Below are 16379 nucleotides of genomic sequence, written 5' to 3' on the forward strand. Positions count from 1 at the left end.
ATTTTAAAAGGTTTTATTCTGTTATTAGTCTCGATGAAGGGTGAGACATAAGAGACATAAAACTCAGCACTGTTCCATCAGAAGCTAACCTATTTTCTGGTTACAATACTTTCTAAATGTTTTTCAGCCTATTAGCTTTTCCCACACAATGCCTCTATTACTTCTAACACTAATCACCTATATTTTTACCCTATGTAGTCTTATTACAATATATCTTTCACAGTTCTAATTCTCTAAGATATCTAGTCTTTTTACAAAAATGTATTTTAAAAATTATTAAAACTTATTTCTAGTTCAATCTCTCAACAATGTTATCTCTATTCCACGGCCTTCCTAAATCAACACACCTTATTTCAGTGTTTATATACAAATATACAGAACTATATGAACTTTCTGTCAAGTTTTAAAAATTCTTTATAAATCCATTTCTCACATGGATGGTTGTTAGGAATACTTAGATGCGTAAAGATGCAAATAAATGCTTCTATGGGATCTTTTAAACCCTGACATTTCAGGGACAGTAAGTGGACTTTTTGCAGCTACAGGCACTTAAATTTTTTTTCTCCTAACCTGCCTCTGTTTGGCAGCAAATGCAGGTGTCCAGCATGCAGATAATTGCCAGTTTAAAAAAGGCTTCTGTGGCACAGCTAATTCCTGCCTGGCAGCTGGGCGGGCTCACAGGGTTTCTAGAAATTCCCCAGGTTCCCAGCTATGTGAGGGGCTGCTGGCACCAGGATGCTTAGGGACTCGATCTGTAGCTGCTGCTGCAATGAAATTGTCACCTGCCTTCATCCCTCGAGTCTCACACTCTTCACTTAAAAATGCTGTAGGAGACAGGCGGCTGGTGGCAGGGAGATCAGACCTCTCAGGCAGTATTGTGTCACCGCTGTGTGGCTGAATCGGACCATGTGCTGGAGCTGATTGTGGTTCCTGGCTGTGCTGTGGTCCTAGCCCAAGCCTTACCCAGGAGAGAGCAAGCTGGGCAGTGCCAGAATTCTGTGGGAACAGTGGTAGTGGTTAAAAATCCCGGCTGACACAGGCCATCGTGTTTGCCATACTTTATTTGCTCACACTGTGAGAAATAGCTTTTTCTCAAGCAGATGAACATGCAGAAACATACTCTCCATGTCTCCAATATGCCTTGAGCTGCGGAGCCTGAAGGTGTTACACTTAATGAGGCATTACAGCAAGAAAATGCCAGTGCCAGCAAGAGAAAATATGCCTTTTAAATTTAAAAGATCGGAGTATTTTCCATTTACTGATAGATTGGTACGAGGGAACAGCAAAGTCGATTAATCTCTGAATGAAAACTTGGTGTCAGTTAAATATCTCAAAGAGTTCAAGACCTGTCAAAGGTTATACTTAAACAGTTTGTCTCGCTGCTTTCCACGGAGCTGTTAATCAGTTTGACCACTTAATACTAAGTAGCCTTCTAACAGAAATCATCATAGGCAAGCGTGAAGCGCGACCCGGGATGAGGGCGGCGAGCAAAGTCCCCGGAGTTCGCGGGGACCCTCCCGGGGTGGGATGTAGCGGTGCCTCCCGCCGCCAAGACAGCGGCTGACGGGAGTTCGCGAGCGGTCTCTAAGCACTCCGCGTTTCTCATCGGCGAGGGGTCGAGCACGGCGGCAACCACCCCCGAGCGGGGGAAGAGGCCGGCGGAAGGCGCCGTCCGCCGCGGACGGGCCGAGCGCTCCCGGGGCTCGCGGCGCGGCGCCGGCCCCAGACGATGGCGCTGCAGCCCCGGCGTTGCGGCGCGGCGGCGGCCGCGGGGGCATGAGGCGCGCGGGGCTGGCGGGCGGCGGCGCGGCAGAGCGCGGGTCGGCGCGGCCCTGAGCGGAGCCTCCGCGCCGCGCTGCGCTCCCGCTGAGCGACTATGGCCGGGGGAAGGCGAGGGCTGGTGGCGCCTCAGAACACGTTCCTGGAGAACATCGTGCGAAGGTCTAACGGTAAGGGGGCACCGGGGGCGAGCTCTCGCCGGCCGCAAGGAGCCCAACGCGACCTCGACGGGGACAGCGTCGGGCGGGGGGCGCCGAGCCCCGGCCGCTGCCGGGCGGCTCCGCCGAAGCGGCGCATCCAGGTGCTGGAGCCGGTGCCGGCTGCGCCGCCCAGCTCCTGCCGAGAGCCCCTGGCCCGGGCGGCGGGGCTCGGGCTGCAGGTGCGCCGGCACGGCTGGAGCCCAGCGAGCCCCGGTGGCCGCGCCGTGCCCGCGCGGGCCGGGATCGGGGGCGGCGGCGGCTCCGGACCGGGAGGAGGTGCGGGGATTCAAGATGGTCCCTGGGCTGAGAGAGCCCGGTGCGGGGGCATCGTCCAGGGCTGCGTGCTCGGGTTGAAAGGGAAGGTTTGTCATAAGTGAGGAGAGAGTTTGCCATTTTAAAGGCTGAGGGCAGATACTGTTTTTTTTTTTTTTTTTCTCCTAGTGCACTGTAACCAGGTCTGTCTCTTGGAAAACTGTGGAGTGGAAAATGCCTCGAATTTCACAATTGCATGCAAATATGTATTAATGCTATCCAGATTCTTTTACTTAGGGACTTACCAAAAGCTGCTCCCCCTGCAAGCCACCAACCATGCAAGCGTTCATAGATTTGTTTAACCTAGGCATGTGCATTTCTTTTAAAGCCCCGAGCCTAAGTTGTGCCATTTTTAATGTTCTAGTGACTTCAGTGGGGTTACTTCAGGGGTTAAGAACTCGTAGTATGGTTGAGAATATGAGGATCAAGCTCCTTTTGAAGACGAGATGAGTTAATTAATTAAAAACATAGTCAGTTTGTTCTGATAAGGCAAAGACAATTAGCCCTCTTGATAAGCAGCTAAAAAGTCAAATGATCCCAAGAATGATTTTCAAATTTTTTAAATTAGGCAGTATTATTGCACAACTAGTCTTTGATAAGACCATATTTTCACATAAAATTGTGAGGCTCTTTTTATAGGTTATTTCTCTCTGCAACTTTCCTGTGGAAGGAAGGGGGCTGGAGGCTGCATTCCTGAAAAAATTACTCTCCAGTCGTACAGTGAAGCTTACCCTCTTATTTTTTTTTTTTTATGTCTTCAAAAATGAATGTTACATGTCATCACATTCAGGCTGCTTCTCTAATCTCCCAACAACATTTATTGAAGGTTTTTCTCAAAACTGTCTCGACTTTGTAGATTATTTTCTTCATTAAAAACCAATTTCCTCTTTTGGCTTTCAGTGCCAAAACCTCGATGCAATAAATCAATTGAGTCTTGGAGATAGCTTCTGCTGCATGATTCCCCTATGCTCTGTTTCTTCCTCTCTTCCCCCATTATTAAGAAGGTGTCATAACAGAGCATGGTGCTAGACAGCACAGGTAGAATGACAGCACTCCATTTCCAAATGCTCAGCAAGTCCTGAGGACTGTAATCAATACAAGTTTTTAGATTAAGCTTGGTGAGAAATGATGCACAATTCAGACCTTACTAGGATAAGCTTAGGGAATTGACTCAGGTTTAAAACCCTATTTCTTCTGTGATGTGCCTTCAAGTTTTTGCTGGACCAAATTCAGTTTTGCTGGAAATGTGATGCTATCACATACCAGTGTTGGATGAACCAGTTTTTCTAACCTTAGTCTGTTTGAAGAGACAAGGATAGACTCCTTTCTCTCATGCTGAGGCAGGGCTGTGCTGACCAGCACGGGGGCAGTATGGAAACGTGCCATGTCTCATCTTGTCGTGCCTACTTGGCCATTGAGATGATTTGGGATACCCACAGGATGAGTGCTTAAATGGGCCCATAAAGCTTGAGGTTTGGCTCCCCTTTCTTGGTTTCGTTCAGTTGGGTAGTAATGTCACCCACAAGGAAGCTGTCTACGCCATTTGGGATTTGCCAAATAAACCTTGGGCTTGTTGTCAAGCTTGTATTTGCTGGCACATGCAAGCAAGTTGAGTAGTGCCAACAGATATTGAGTTGATACAGATACAGAAATGCTCCTAATTTGTGGAGGATTCCCTTTGAAAAGAGAGGAATTTTGTCATTGAACAGAAAGAATGTACTAAGTGCTTCACGTGAAGGAACTTCTACATGACACGTGTATCATCAGTCACGGGTGGACTCAGGAAAGAGTGTTTTGGGGCAGGAGGTGTTAACTCAGTGGAAGGGGCTGTACACACAAAGGAGTGGCCATACAGCCTCTTTTGCAAGCATTGCTCTAAGGACAGCACTAATTACACCATTATTTTACCAGCAGTTTTAACAAGGAATTCTTTGGACAGCCTTTCTATCGTGTTAGAAGCAGGACTGATGAGCTGATGCACATTCTGTGGCTAAAGGTAGTAGCAGCGTACGTAGACATGCAAGTTCAGGGTTTTTTCTATTAGGGTTAAAATTTGGCTCATGTTTATAGCACACCTTCTGACTCACCTCCAACTCCTTTGGTCTGAATTGTCTGCTTCAGAGTTATTAGGAATGAGAGCTTCTTCACAGGCTGCAAATCAACTGAGACAGGTTCTCATGCACTGAATGGCAGCCAAAAGAGTTGTGCTGGGGTTAGAGGTGCAAAGCACTTCCTTCCCACACACTGGACTAAAGAGAGGATGGGATGGCCTTAGAAAGCACACGCAGGAAAGAACATGAAACATGTCGTCTTCTAGACATGTGGACCTTGTCTGGTCCTCTGTGATTTCTTCTCACACAAAGACCTTCTGCACGAAGTGTGAGCTTAAGGTCTGTCCTTCTTTGAAATGAGGGACACCATAATTCTGATCATCTTGTATTTAATGTTCAAAATATGTGTTTCTATACTAGCCATGCAGAGCTAGAAAAATAAATGTTGCATGCAGTGGTTGGCTGACAAAAAATTCTTTGAAGCATTGAAATATTTAAAGACCAGAACACCCAGTGGGACAGAAAATGAGCCCATGCTGTAACACAGTGGAGTATATAAAGAATCACTAGCCCCTGATGGTTACTGCTAATGTGATATTAATGTTTTTCTTGGTAATGTAATACATCCACAGTATACAAGCACTGTAATAATAACAGTTATAAACCTGGATCATGGCCAGGGCACCCAAGTCAACTGGTGCAGCTTATTATAGAGGATAGTGGTTATTTGTGATATTCCAATGCTTTATCAATATCAGTAGAAAAAAATTGGTTTTGATTTATGTAAATGCCAGCCAAATTCTTCAGTCCTTTCTTGGTCAAGATTCTCATTGAAGTGTGTGATAATTGTGCATGTATAAGAATGGCAAAAGTCCTGTGTTTACATGGCTTTGGAATTTCAATGGAAGTCACAGGTACTCTTCTGATTTGTGGACAAAATAAGGAGATTGGAAGAAGGGTAAGTTAGAAGGCATAAGGCTTGTGTGAATTTACTTTTCCTTTCACAAAATCCCCTGGGAACACACTAAGGAGACATCAGTTATGGAAGCAAACCTGCATCTTTTGATGGAGAATGCAGAGAGTTCCCTGTAGAGGGAAAGAAAAAGCACCTTCATACATAGATCTTGAGTATAACAGACATTTGCATGATTTATGGCACTGCTTTCATTACAGGCTATAAAGTCCCAGTAAAATAAACATTTTGCATCCTGGGCATGCTAACCTTGTACCATCATCTGAGACCTAGGAGAGAAATTAACTTTATTGTAAACACTTCTGAAACTGAAAAGACTGTTTTTGTGTTCAGCCAGAGAAAAATGCAAAGAAAACTTAACAGAGAATGAGGAATGAAAACAGCAGACCTTCAGAAACTGCAAGAGGACAGCTTGTAGATTCTGTGTTAAGGACATTTTCCCAGAAGAGAATGAAACAATGGGTTTTATTGCTTCCTGATCTTCCTTCTTTCCCATGTTAACAACTGTGGAGAGACATATATTTTCATCCATGCTTTTCACACAGTTGATCAGGACATTGAAATACCTATTCACTACTGACAATCTTTTTTTCTCAGTATCACTGGAATTGAATGTAAAATGTGGGTTTTTTTCTGCTGGCTTTTACTAGGCCAGAAGTCTAGTTTTGAATTTGTGCCTTTATGCATTTAGGAATGTACAACCTGATTTCGTTAAAATTACTTTTATAGAGAGTAAGGGAAAAAATGTACAGCACAGAGATGGCAGGTAATGTGCTTTAAAATTAATGTTCTGAAAGCTCAAGAACTTCTCCTGTGATAATTCAATGTATCAATCCAGTTTTACATTAAATCCTAGAACAAGATTATAAAACAAATCTTAATGAAACTCATTGGAGAATTGGTTAATGCATTTTTAACACATAGACAAAAGTGAGTGGGGAGTTACATCTGGTATCAAATATTTTTAAGGCTATAATCAGTAAATCAAATGGCTTCTTTAAACTAAAGAAAGTCTCATAATCGATGCAACTAAAGTATGCCTTTTCTGGATATGGGATGGGAAAAACAAACACCGATGAACTCTCACTGCTAAACAGTTGTTTCGTCCTTTAATAAGGGTGGTGCAATGTCTGCCTCTTACCAGCTGATGAACTTTCTCATTTCTGAAAATCATCTAATTATCTTATTCTAACGTCACATATGTGTAAATGTTGTGGGATTTGTGTTTTAGTGCTTATTTTTGGGGTTTTTATAGGGGGGATTGTGTTGGATTTTTTAGGTTTCTCAATATGGACAGTACTTCAAGGATAGGTGACAAATCATGCTGTCCATAAAATACATATGACACCTTTGGAACAATTTTGGTGCCATTTCAGCTATTCTTGTTCTGTTATTCTGCAGCAATATGCTTTATTTAAAAATATATATATAGGTAATTACGGCAATTTTATAGCTACAAGTGTTAGAATGATGCATAATTTTCAATTTAAACTTTTCTCATGGTAGATGCCTACCGTGAAATATTTTCAATAACAATGCAAAGTAAGAATGTTGAGATGGAAAAGGTATTTTTTGTCTATTCTGCTGGCTGCAATTAGCATTCATTTTCTGTAATGATTTAAAGTGACTCACTTGAAGTTGTTGCTTTTGTTGGAGTCTCTTGTTATTTGTGGAACGACTGATGATACAAATTTTTTAATAATTCTTTTCAACTTGCACTTTGCTCTAGTGTACCATGACAGTGTAAAGTCATGTTTGAATAAACATGAAATATGTGTATTTAGGGAATTGTGTTCATGCTGTAGCAACCAAGGAACTTTTAAATCAATTTTGTTTTGGAAATTAAATAAATAGTTATAAAAAACTTTTATAAAACAGCCCAAATGAACCTATCTATAGGAGTTTATTTTTTTGTATTACAAAAAAGCTTAAAAATTTTGTGAGCTTAAAAATTTTGACCTCAGTATTAAGGATGGATGATTTTGAGGCCACTATATCACTATCTGTAGAGAAATCAAGTCGTTCAATGGGATATTTAAGCACTGAAGCACTTCTATTGTAGGGATGATTACAAGGAGAGACTGAGTGAACGTGAGTATTCGTGTGACACCACTGACTTCCACAGGAGGATGTGGGTGGAAGAGCAGAATTATTAATTATTATTTTTGTTCTACCATATGAATAGTTTTTCTGTCATTTGAGCAGGTCTGTGCTTGCTTTGACTACAGTTACACCACTTCTGTCAGGGTGAAAATGTGGTTGGTCCCTGAAGTGCAAGTTTCGAATCACATGTGTGCAAAGAAAGGATTGAATAAGTACTTGAAATTCAGTGTGACTTATTTGAACTGACTTAGGGACATATTTTCATCTCAGAAGTTACATCTGAACAATGTAACTAATCAGTGTGACTAACTGCTTCTGTTTTTTTTTCAAAGCTAAGACTAAACATGAGCAAAGATTCATACATTCCTATCCTTTGTTAGCAATTTTGACAGGCCTACTTGCGCACAATTGATTTCTATGCTCTGGGAAGAAATTAGACAGAAATGATGCAATCTCTTTTCCCCCCAGTATCCAAATGATGCTGTCTGTTATGCAAAGTCACAAGTTTGTAAATACCACGTGTCCCTTGTCCTTAAGATGTATGATACGATCTTTACCGCTATGACAGCCGCACATGATTTTTGGCTGCTGCACATTTCTTACACTGGCTGTGACACAGCATCTCTGCTGTTCTGGGCCCAGCTCAGGCAGCAGTAGCTGTATCCTCCACCCCTGTTCCATGGGGGGCAGGGGGGTAAGAGACACATGTGATGTGCAGTTCTTTTAGTTCTGCTGTAGAAGTGGTTTGTGCTTGCTAATGCTAAAAAACTAGATTTGCTCCCCTGAAGATCCATGGGAAGAGTTTGAGAAAGGATAAAAAAAGACCTGCTGGTCTCAATAACCAGGGCTGTCATCACCCGCATGAGGGAGGCTGTGGTCTCAAATGAGGAGGGCAATCCTCTTCTCTCTCTTCTCTTCTCTTCTCTTCTCTTCTCTGGTGAGGAGCAGGTCTTCCCACCATACTGAGCCTCATTCTCCTTTTACTCAGGGGGGAATAAATTGGGAATAAACCTTTCGAGTGTTGAATTTGTATGATGACTGTGGGAAAATAGATTAATATATTTCAATCACATTTGTGTGCTACACAAACCCAAGCACCCTGGGGGATTTAACTGGCCCAGATATGGGAAAGTGCAGTGGGTACCAGCCTCTCTTGTTACCAAGGTCTGCACTAGAACTGCCTGGGCAGAGGTTTCCCCTTGGCTTCCTCCTTGCAATGAGGGAACACCTGCAGTCTGAGAACGTGTCTGGCAGTGCTGTGGGAATATGTTTGGCTGTTGGTCTCTGACCTTCTGCCACTGTGTCCCAGAAGAGGACCTGTGCATCACTGGTGGGACAGGGAAGGTAGAACCGGTGTGCTGGACTCTGGAAAGAGGTGGGAGGGTCTCAGCTTGGCAAGATCCATGTTGGGATGCAGTGGGAGAGAATACGTAGCTGTGCAGAGCAATGAATGGTAGGGGAGAAACATTTCAGTAACTTGCTCCACTTTCGTGTAAGGAGGTGACCACTCCTTAGTCAGTTAGTCCTGGTCAGATAAATGTCTGTGAGTGCAGCTTATCTACAGGGATTCTGGAAGCTGATGGACAGTTTTGGTTAAACAAAGTACTAAATGTAACAGTAGGATTCAGTAGATGGAGTAGTTTTGGTAAGATGGCTGCTCTAGACACTTGTGATTGTTACTGTTTAAAGGACCAAGGCTGTTTAGAAAGAGATTTTCTGATTCTTCTGTGATGGTCTGTTTTCTGAGTGGAGGAAAGTACTGGTTTCAATGACTGAGTGAAATCCATTCTTACATTTTGGAAGGAGCTAAAATGTTTTTCTTGTTACTTTTAAGTGGCCATGTCTACTTTAAAGTGATAACTCAAACTGGATTTGACATTTGAGTGTGTAGATGCTGATGAGGGTATACTGCAGTGAGCAGAACTAACCTGGGGAAAATGCAGACTAGAAAATATGAAGTGATGCACTTCACAAAGTAATCCATGCTGCAGAAGCCTGCCCTCCTCATGCAAGTAATTGTGCTGCCTTTGTGATATTACAGCTCTTACTCTGTTTCTGCAACATGTTGTGCTCTGTGCTGCACCTCTGCATATTTCCTTGCCTGCCAGTGGTCTTGTTCAGACTGTGCCAAATGCAACACAAGCCAGAAGCCCAGGTCTTTTATATGAGGCTGCCATCTCTGTCATGTTTTCTTGGAGCTCATGTTTTCTTGGAGCTCACAAGAAGGGCCAGTGATGCTTATAGCTTCTTCTTGAGCCAGACAATACTGCTAACACAGCTGCCACTGTGATAGAAACTGGTTTCCAGGTACAGGAGTTTACTGAGTCCTTTCGAAGAGGTGCTTCAAGTCACCAAATAGTTTTGATACTGCTGCTATTACTATTATGTCCATTTCATCCCTGTCTTTGAAGAGAATTTAGCAGTGGATTTCTTCATGGTGTTCCTCTGGCCAAATCTTTTCCTGGCCTTGCTGACCCACTTGTGAGTCCCCAAGAGTCTCTGCTCTGTGATACTCAGAGGTCACTAGAGCATCCCTCATGCTTGTTGTGTAACAAAGCCACAGCTTTTTCCTGGTCTCTGGGACCCTGTGTCCCTGCAGATGGAATGGCAATATTTGCCTCAGTGGATATAGTATTTTCTTATGTTGGGAAAAATTACCAGATTATGAGTTGTCCTCAAGCAGCACATTGTCAGGGATGTCAATGCAATTGAATGTAAATGATAGCAACGAGGACAGCCCTTCTACTTCTGGGTTGTCTGTCGGAACAAGCTATGCAGTGAAGTTATAAGTGGGAGTCCTTATTTTATGCTGTGTCTTGCCAGCATTCACACAGGCAAAACAGTGCTGTCAGAGACACTTCTGAAGAAATGAGGTGTGTTTGTCAGCTGTGTAAAACCCAGATCAAAGAAAGGTCAAGATGCATGAGGTTGGAATTGGTTAGAAGGGAGAGACACTTAAGAAACAATGGGATCATCAAAATCTCTGACTTGTTCTTTGGTTTGATAGTTGTGTAAAATTTTTCCTTTAAAGCTTTATGGGTGCATAACAATCTCAGCTTGCTTCTAACTCAGGACTAAACCCAGCCTGGACTGTCATGAAACATTGTACCTCTACATGCTAGAGAGGTTCACCCAGTGTTAACTAACAGGGGTGCATAAAATACAACAGCCAAGTCATACTGACTTAAAAACTCATGTGGTGAGGATGTTGACATCTATTTGCTGTGGTAGCTTGATGATTAGAAGAGTCATTCAAGAGCTGAAATAATGGCTGAGCTTTCACTGCCCTAAAGTAGCCTATGTCTTCTAGGAGAACATCCAAACTGCTGTTGGGGGAGAGAAATATGTGCATGTTCTCTATCCTTTGGAAACTGCCAGTCCAAAAAAATCGGGTTTTGCTGGGCCAAAACATAAGTGAGAACAAGATTCTTCAGCTCCTGCAATAATGGCAAAGAATTGAGTATTAACTGTGAGAACTGGGCTCATGTTAGAATATTAGGTATTGCAACAAACATGGGAAAGGGGAAAAAAACCGAACCTTAAAATATCCCCCTTTTTCATTGTTTTCTGTGGTTTAACTTGGTCAGATTTCCACTTGCTGGGCTAAAGTTTTTCAGTTCTCCTCTCCAACAATGCTCACAGAGCTTCCAGCTCCCAAGTCCTTAAGAGCTGGGCATCAGGGACTAGACTGTTGCAGTCTCAACTTTTGGAGCTTAAATCTCTTATGGATTTAGGGCTTTGTTTTCACCTGTAAATAGGAGACAAGAGCATTGTTTTAACTCACATAAGCCTTGCAAGGCTAGATAAAAGTAGTATTATCACAGTGATGGTTATCAGAAATGTGTCCTATATAGCCTTCAATGAAAGAAATTATTTATCTGAAGACAATAAGGTTTAAGTGTGAAAGGCAGGCAAATTCTTAACAGGAACTCTTTAAGAAGTGGTGAGAAGGGAAAGTTACCTTTTGAGAAGGGAAGGCAGTCAGAAGCAATTCTTAAGCAATTCATGCATGGAATAACACTATTCAGATCAGGGCAGGACCTCGTCTAACACTTGTTTTTGCCTTTTTTTTTTTTTGTGTCATTTTTTTTGTACTTCCTGATGAAATTTTAAAATACCCTAACACAGTCTAATGTAGTGTTTATAACAGACACACAAAAGCACTTGCTTTAGCAGTGACAAATGACTTGGTTTACTTGGTTTACTTATTCGTGGGAAGGGGTAAAAGAGGAGTATTGTTTTCGGGAGAAAGTGCTTCAACTAAGCAAAACCCATGGTATTTAAAAGAGGCTGTAAGACACAAAGCAGCTAAACTATCCTGAAGTTATATTAGTGGTGTATTTCATTCTAAAGAGTGTGTAAAAATACACTTAATCATGTTTGTGGAATTGGGCAGTGGATTTAGCTAACTACAGGACTGCTTTGTTTAAACCCACTTGAAGTTTGGGCTGAAAGATTTTGAAAGGGAAAATTGAAACAAACTAAACTCTCTGCAATTAATAGGTAAAATGTCATTTGGTTGGAGGAAGCTTTAATGAGACCTTTGGATGTGTGAGCAGCTGGAAATTGATACTGAAAAGTAGACAGTGTGGTGGACTCCTGTAAAAACTCCTTAAAAATGAGTGCCTCTTGACTGCCCAGCCTTTCTTCCAAAAGCCAGAGGGTCTTTGCAGCTGTGGCAGGAGCCACCATCTCCTGCTGCCTGCCAGTGCCCAGGGAGCAGCACTGCTGTCTGTCTTGGCACAGGTGTAAGTTTGAGTTGGCAATCATAAAAAATGTGGCACACACAGCCCCAGCAAGAATGTAGGCATGAATCCTGCTTAATTTTCTTTTTTTCCTGCTGCTGGTGTAATTGCTAGCCCTTAGTTTGGAGTGCTGTGCTGTACACAAGTGTTTGAGCTTGTGTGGCCAACAATGAAGGCAGTGTTGAGAGGAGCCCCTGTGTCTGCATTCAGGGAGGAGAAATATTGCTCATGTGTTGGTTTGGCCACCTGCAAGAGGCTTCATATTTAAACTGAGTGTCATGTGAATCAGTGCATGTGGCACAGAGGAACAGTTTGGTGGATCTGTCTTCAGTCAAGAGATGAATTTTACCAGCTTAACCATCATGTATTTTATTTATGCTCTGAGTAACTAACACCTTTTTAAAAATAAAAATTTGCTTAAAATTAAAATCAGGAATAATCCTGTTGACTGCAGTGGGAATGATATCTGGGCAAATTGTGCAGTGACTGAAGAATTGGGATTGGGTTCTGAAATGAGTATTTCCTCTAATGCAACCATAGCTTTGACTAATGTCTAACTGATGTGTTTTTTCAAACAGATACTAATTTTGTCCTGGGTAATGCCCAGATCGTGGATTGGCCCATTGTCTACAGCAACGATGGATTTTGCAAATTATCAGGATATCACAGAGCAGAAGTTATGCAAAAAAGCAGCACCTGCAGGTATTTGAGAACAGATTTATTTTCTGTTAAATAGCTTGTAGTGTTGTGCCTGTTGCTTGAGGAGAAAAGTAATCCATTTATTCCAGTTTTGTCTTTTATCTCCTGGGGCTACATCTGTCAAATATGCTTTCCAGGTGAAACAGAATCAAAGAAGAGCCATTTCTAAATGGGTCTCTTTTACACAGTAAACAAATGGCTTTGTGTCTTTGTCTGGTATCTGACTTGAATTTCTCCATTTGTTTGCAGTTTTATGTATGGAGAGCTGACAGACAAAGATACAATTGACAAGGTCCGGCAAACATTTGAGAACTATGAGATGAACTCCTTTGAAATCTTGATGTACAAGAAGAACAGTGAGTAGTCGATTGGTTTGTTCATTAATGTAGGTGTGTAAAGTTGTTCTTAATTGTAGTGTAAGCTGCAATTCTGTCACCCTGGAGGACAGTGCTTTATCTAGGGCTAAATAAGCCCCAGTTCTGCCACTTGGTCTGAAAGGGAGAAATGAGAACATTAGAGATGAAAGTCACTCAGGGAGGCAGAGGAAGCTTTCTAATTTGTTCTGACATTTTGAATAATTTGTCTGTGATGCTTTAAGACAACACTGAAGATTCCATCAACAATGGTAGTACACAAGTTAGGTTTAGGTAAGTTTCCACTACAGAGAACATACTCAGTTTTTAACAACCTGATATAGCAAAGCCAGTATATAGTAATTTTGGAATAAAATAACCCATCTTTTGTTTTAGAAACTGAACTACTTCTGATGTTTTCAGATGAAACATCTTTTGTTTTGGACAAAAAAACCTTAACTGGCACATGATTTTTTTTCTGGGAAATTCAGTCTGTCTGTAACTGCACATGTCAGCAGATGTACTACTTGACCCAAACTTGCTGTCTCACCTAGTGTGGACTATGTTATGCAGTTATTTTCATCTACTGAATGTCACCTGAAGTGTAAATACACTGAGGTCTTCAGCCTGGCCAGATGCTAAGCTGAAAAAATTGCATTCTGTAACTTCCTTTGCTCTTAACAATTTTGCCTTCTAATAATGAAGCTAGTAGTGCCTGGATGCGCAGTCTGTATGGCCCTGCTTTGTGCTGCTTTCCTCCTAGGGCTACTTGCCTCCCATATTTACCCATTTTCTAAAAGCTGATTTCTGTTCCCAGCTCAGTTTGTGGCCATGGGGACCATATGCAGCTCACATCTATGCATCCAAACCCAAGTAAATAAGCTGCAGTGCTGGGATCTAGGAGAGCCTGGAATTCTCTCTTAGTTATCAGTGATTTGGCACCAAGAGACAATGCAGCTACTCTTCTGTCATGCTGCAGCATATGGCCTGCAGTGGAGCCTGGGGCCTCTCTGTCTTTTGTGCAGATTTAAAGCAAGGTAACCGTGGAGTGAGGAATATTTCCTGCCCTGCTGTGTACCCCTCCGAGGAGAGGTGGCCTCGAAGGAAGTCCAGCTGTGCAGTAGCTGTGTCGTGAGACGTGCCGAAGGACGGCACTGCCAGAGTTCTGCTCTGTGCACAGAGGGTCACGGGCATGGCAAAAAGGAAAGCACAGAGCTTGCTTTCAAGTTTAACAAACTGCAGAGCACCTAATGTTTGTTAGATTTGCAGCTTTACAGATACATTAACTACTGTTACAGAGACTGACTAATAACACAAGACAGTTTTAACTGAAAAATTTCAAAAAGGGGACATCCTGGAACTTTTTCTCTGTATAAGCCACATCACAGAAAAGGACTGTTCTGTTTACCAGTCACTTAGCACCCAGACTGCTAAGTGACCTTTCTTTTGTGGTCACCCTACCTCTGCCTGCAACTGTGGCAATGGTTCAGATAATGAATCCGGTTGGTTCTAACCTGCTCTCAGTTTGAAACTTTGGGAAAGGACCCTGAATTTTGTTAGGTATCTTTTTTCCTGCTCTTTGTTTCTTCTGTTTGGTCTCTCTGTTCTTTCCTCATTCTGTTTTTCTTTTTCAAATTAGCTAGGGAAATAGATTTTTCATATTCTTTACTTGTCTGCTTCCTCTTTATAAACTAACAGACATGACAAATAGCAATTTTTTTTCCCAGTTTTGAGTTGTTGGATAATTGGTACATTTTCCACAGCCTGCACATTTAATGTAATTCTGGCTGTTTTAACAGTACAGTCTCTATCCTTTTAGAGGAACAAAGGAAAACAAAATAGGAGTTTTGAGTTAATAATGATGTCTGTAGTGCAAGTAAATCTTGTACTTTTGGGAGCAGCAGCTATTTTTTTCTTTCTCTGAGAAACAATTATTCCCTGGTCTTATGTGTCAAAGCAGATTGAGACATTTAATGATGCTACTAGAAATGATAGGCTATTTTTTTATTTTACATGGCACTCTCCATGGTGGTGACCCAGTGTTAGTATTTGTTTGGTTGCCTGATAAGAATACCCCATCCAGCTGTTGATAGGTGCAGTATATCCACAAACTTCATTGCAGTTCACAGTATTAACTCTAGAAACAACATACAATTTCCTGCCTTCATCATGTTTGCATTTATGGCTGCTGCCTCTACCCTGGCCTTCCCTTGCTTTGTCCAGTTCCACCCACATCCAAAAGTGACTATACTCCCTGTTTTCAGAACTTGAAGTTAAAATGTGATAGAAATTTGATGATTCCTTGGGCTAGGCCCTTGATAACTTAGCAGATATGTAAAAATCACTGTTATTCTCTGGAAGAATTGCTTCCCAGAAATGCAGAGCTTCTTCAGGATAATTGGAAGCAATTAGAGCAAACAGGTGCAGAGCCACCAGATTTTTGTCATTGTTACTTTGATGCCATCCAGTTGCATTCAGCGGGGATTCATTGTCATACCTGGAAGGAGACAAAGTGAAAGCTTTCTTTAATCAGGACTGCAAAATGACAACAGACAGATTGACAGTAATTTCACATGAGAGCTTCAGTTCCATTGTTTAATTAGATGTGAGCGCCCAGTGATTCTGGAAGTATTGTTTATTTTTATATAGGAAAATGAAAACATTACTAAATCTGAAGTCAGCGGAGATAAATGAACTTATTCCAAGGAAGGGTACAGCTTATGTATTAGAAAATATTTTATATCTAGCCTTAGCCATATCTTACCTTATCTGAATTGATTTGTTTTAAACATCTAATTTCTTATGAGACTTTGACAGCCATTTAAGTTTTTACACTTGATGGTCAGCCTCATGAGTTAAAAATGGCTGAATAAATTCAACTTGGATTTTCTTTGTCTTGTATTTTGTCTACAATGTAGGCCTGACATGCAAGCAGTGCAAAAGCAGGCTTCTTCTTTATGCACTTGCATTCATTACTGATGAAGTATATTTTTATAAGAATACAAAATTCATTTGCTTCTATCTGCCCCTGAAAAGGTGGTGTCCAATTGAAATCTAACCCCCTTTTCAATGCAGTACTTGACCCACTTTAGTGGAAGAATATTTGAAGTGGGGTGAACTCGTCAAAGGTGAAGTGCATCAAGAGTTAGAAAGAGTCTTCAAGT

At 41.9% G+C, this 16379-nt stretch overlaps 1 protein-coding gene across 1 annotated transcript in view; it reads left to right on the forward strand.

The window, feature by feature from the left end:
• Nucleotides 1-1876: 1876 nt before the first annotated feature.
• Nucleotides 1877-16379, forward strand: part of KCNH1 (potassium voltage-gated channel subfamily H member 1) — a 169222-nt gene continuing 154719 nt past the window's right edge. The window contains exons 1-3 of the mRNA XM_041477121.1: nucleotides 1877-1949; nucleotides 12742-12865; nucleotides 13112-13218. Coding sequence (XP_041333055.1) covers nucleotides 1877-1949; nucleotides 12742-12865; nucleotides 13112-13218 — 304 coding nt within the window. The remainder of the gene's footprint in view (nucleotides 1950-12741; nucleotides 12866-13111; nucleotides 13219-16379) is intronic.

This window comes from Pyrgilauda ruficollis, unplaced genomic scaffold (genome assembly GCF_017590135.1).
Source record: "Pyrgilauda ruficollis isolate IOZ18807 unplaced genomic scaffold, ASM1759013v1 scaffold4, whole genome shotgun sequence".
NCBI classification, from domain to species: domain Eukaryota; kingdom Metazoa; phylum Chordata; class Aves; order Passeriformes; family Passeridae; genus Pyrgilauda; species Pyrgilauda ruficollis.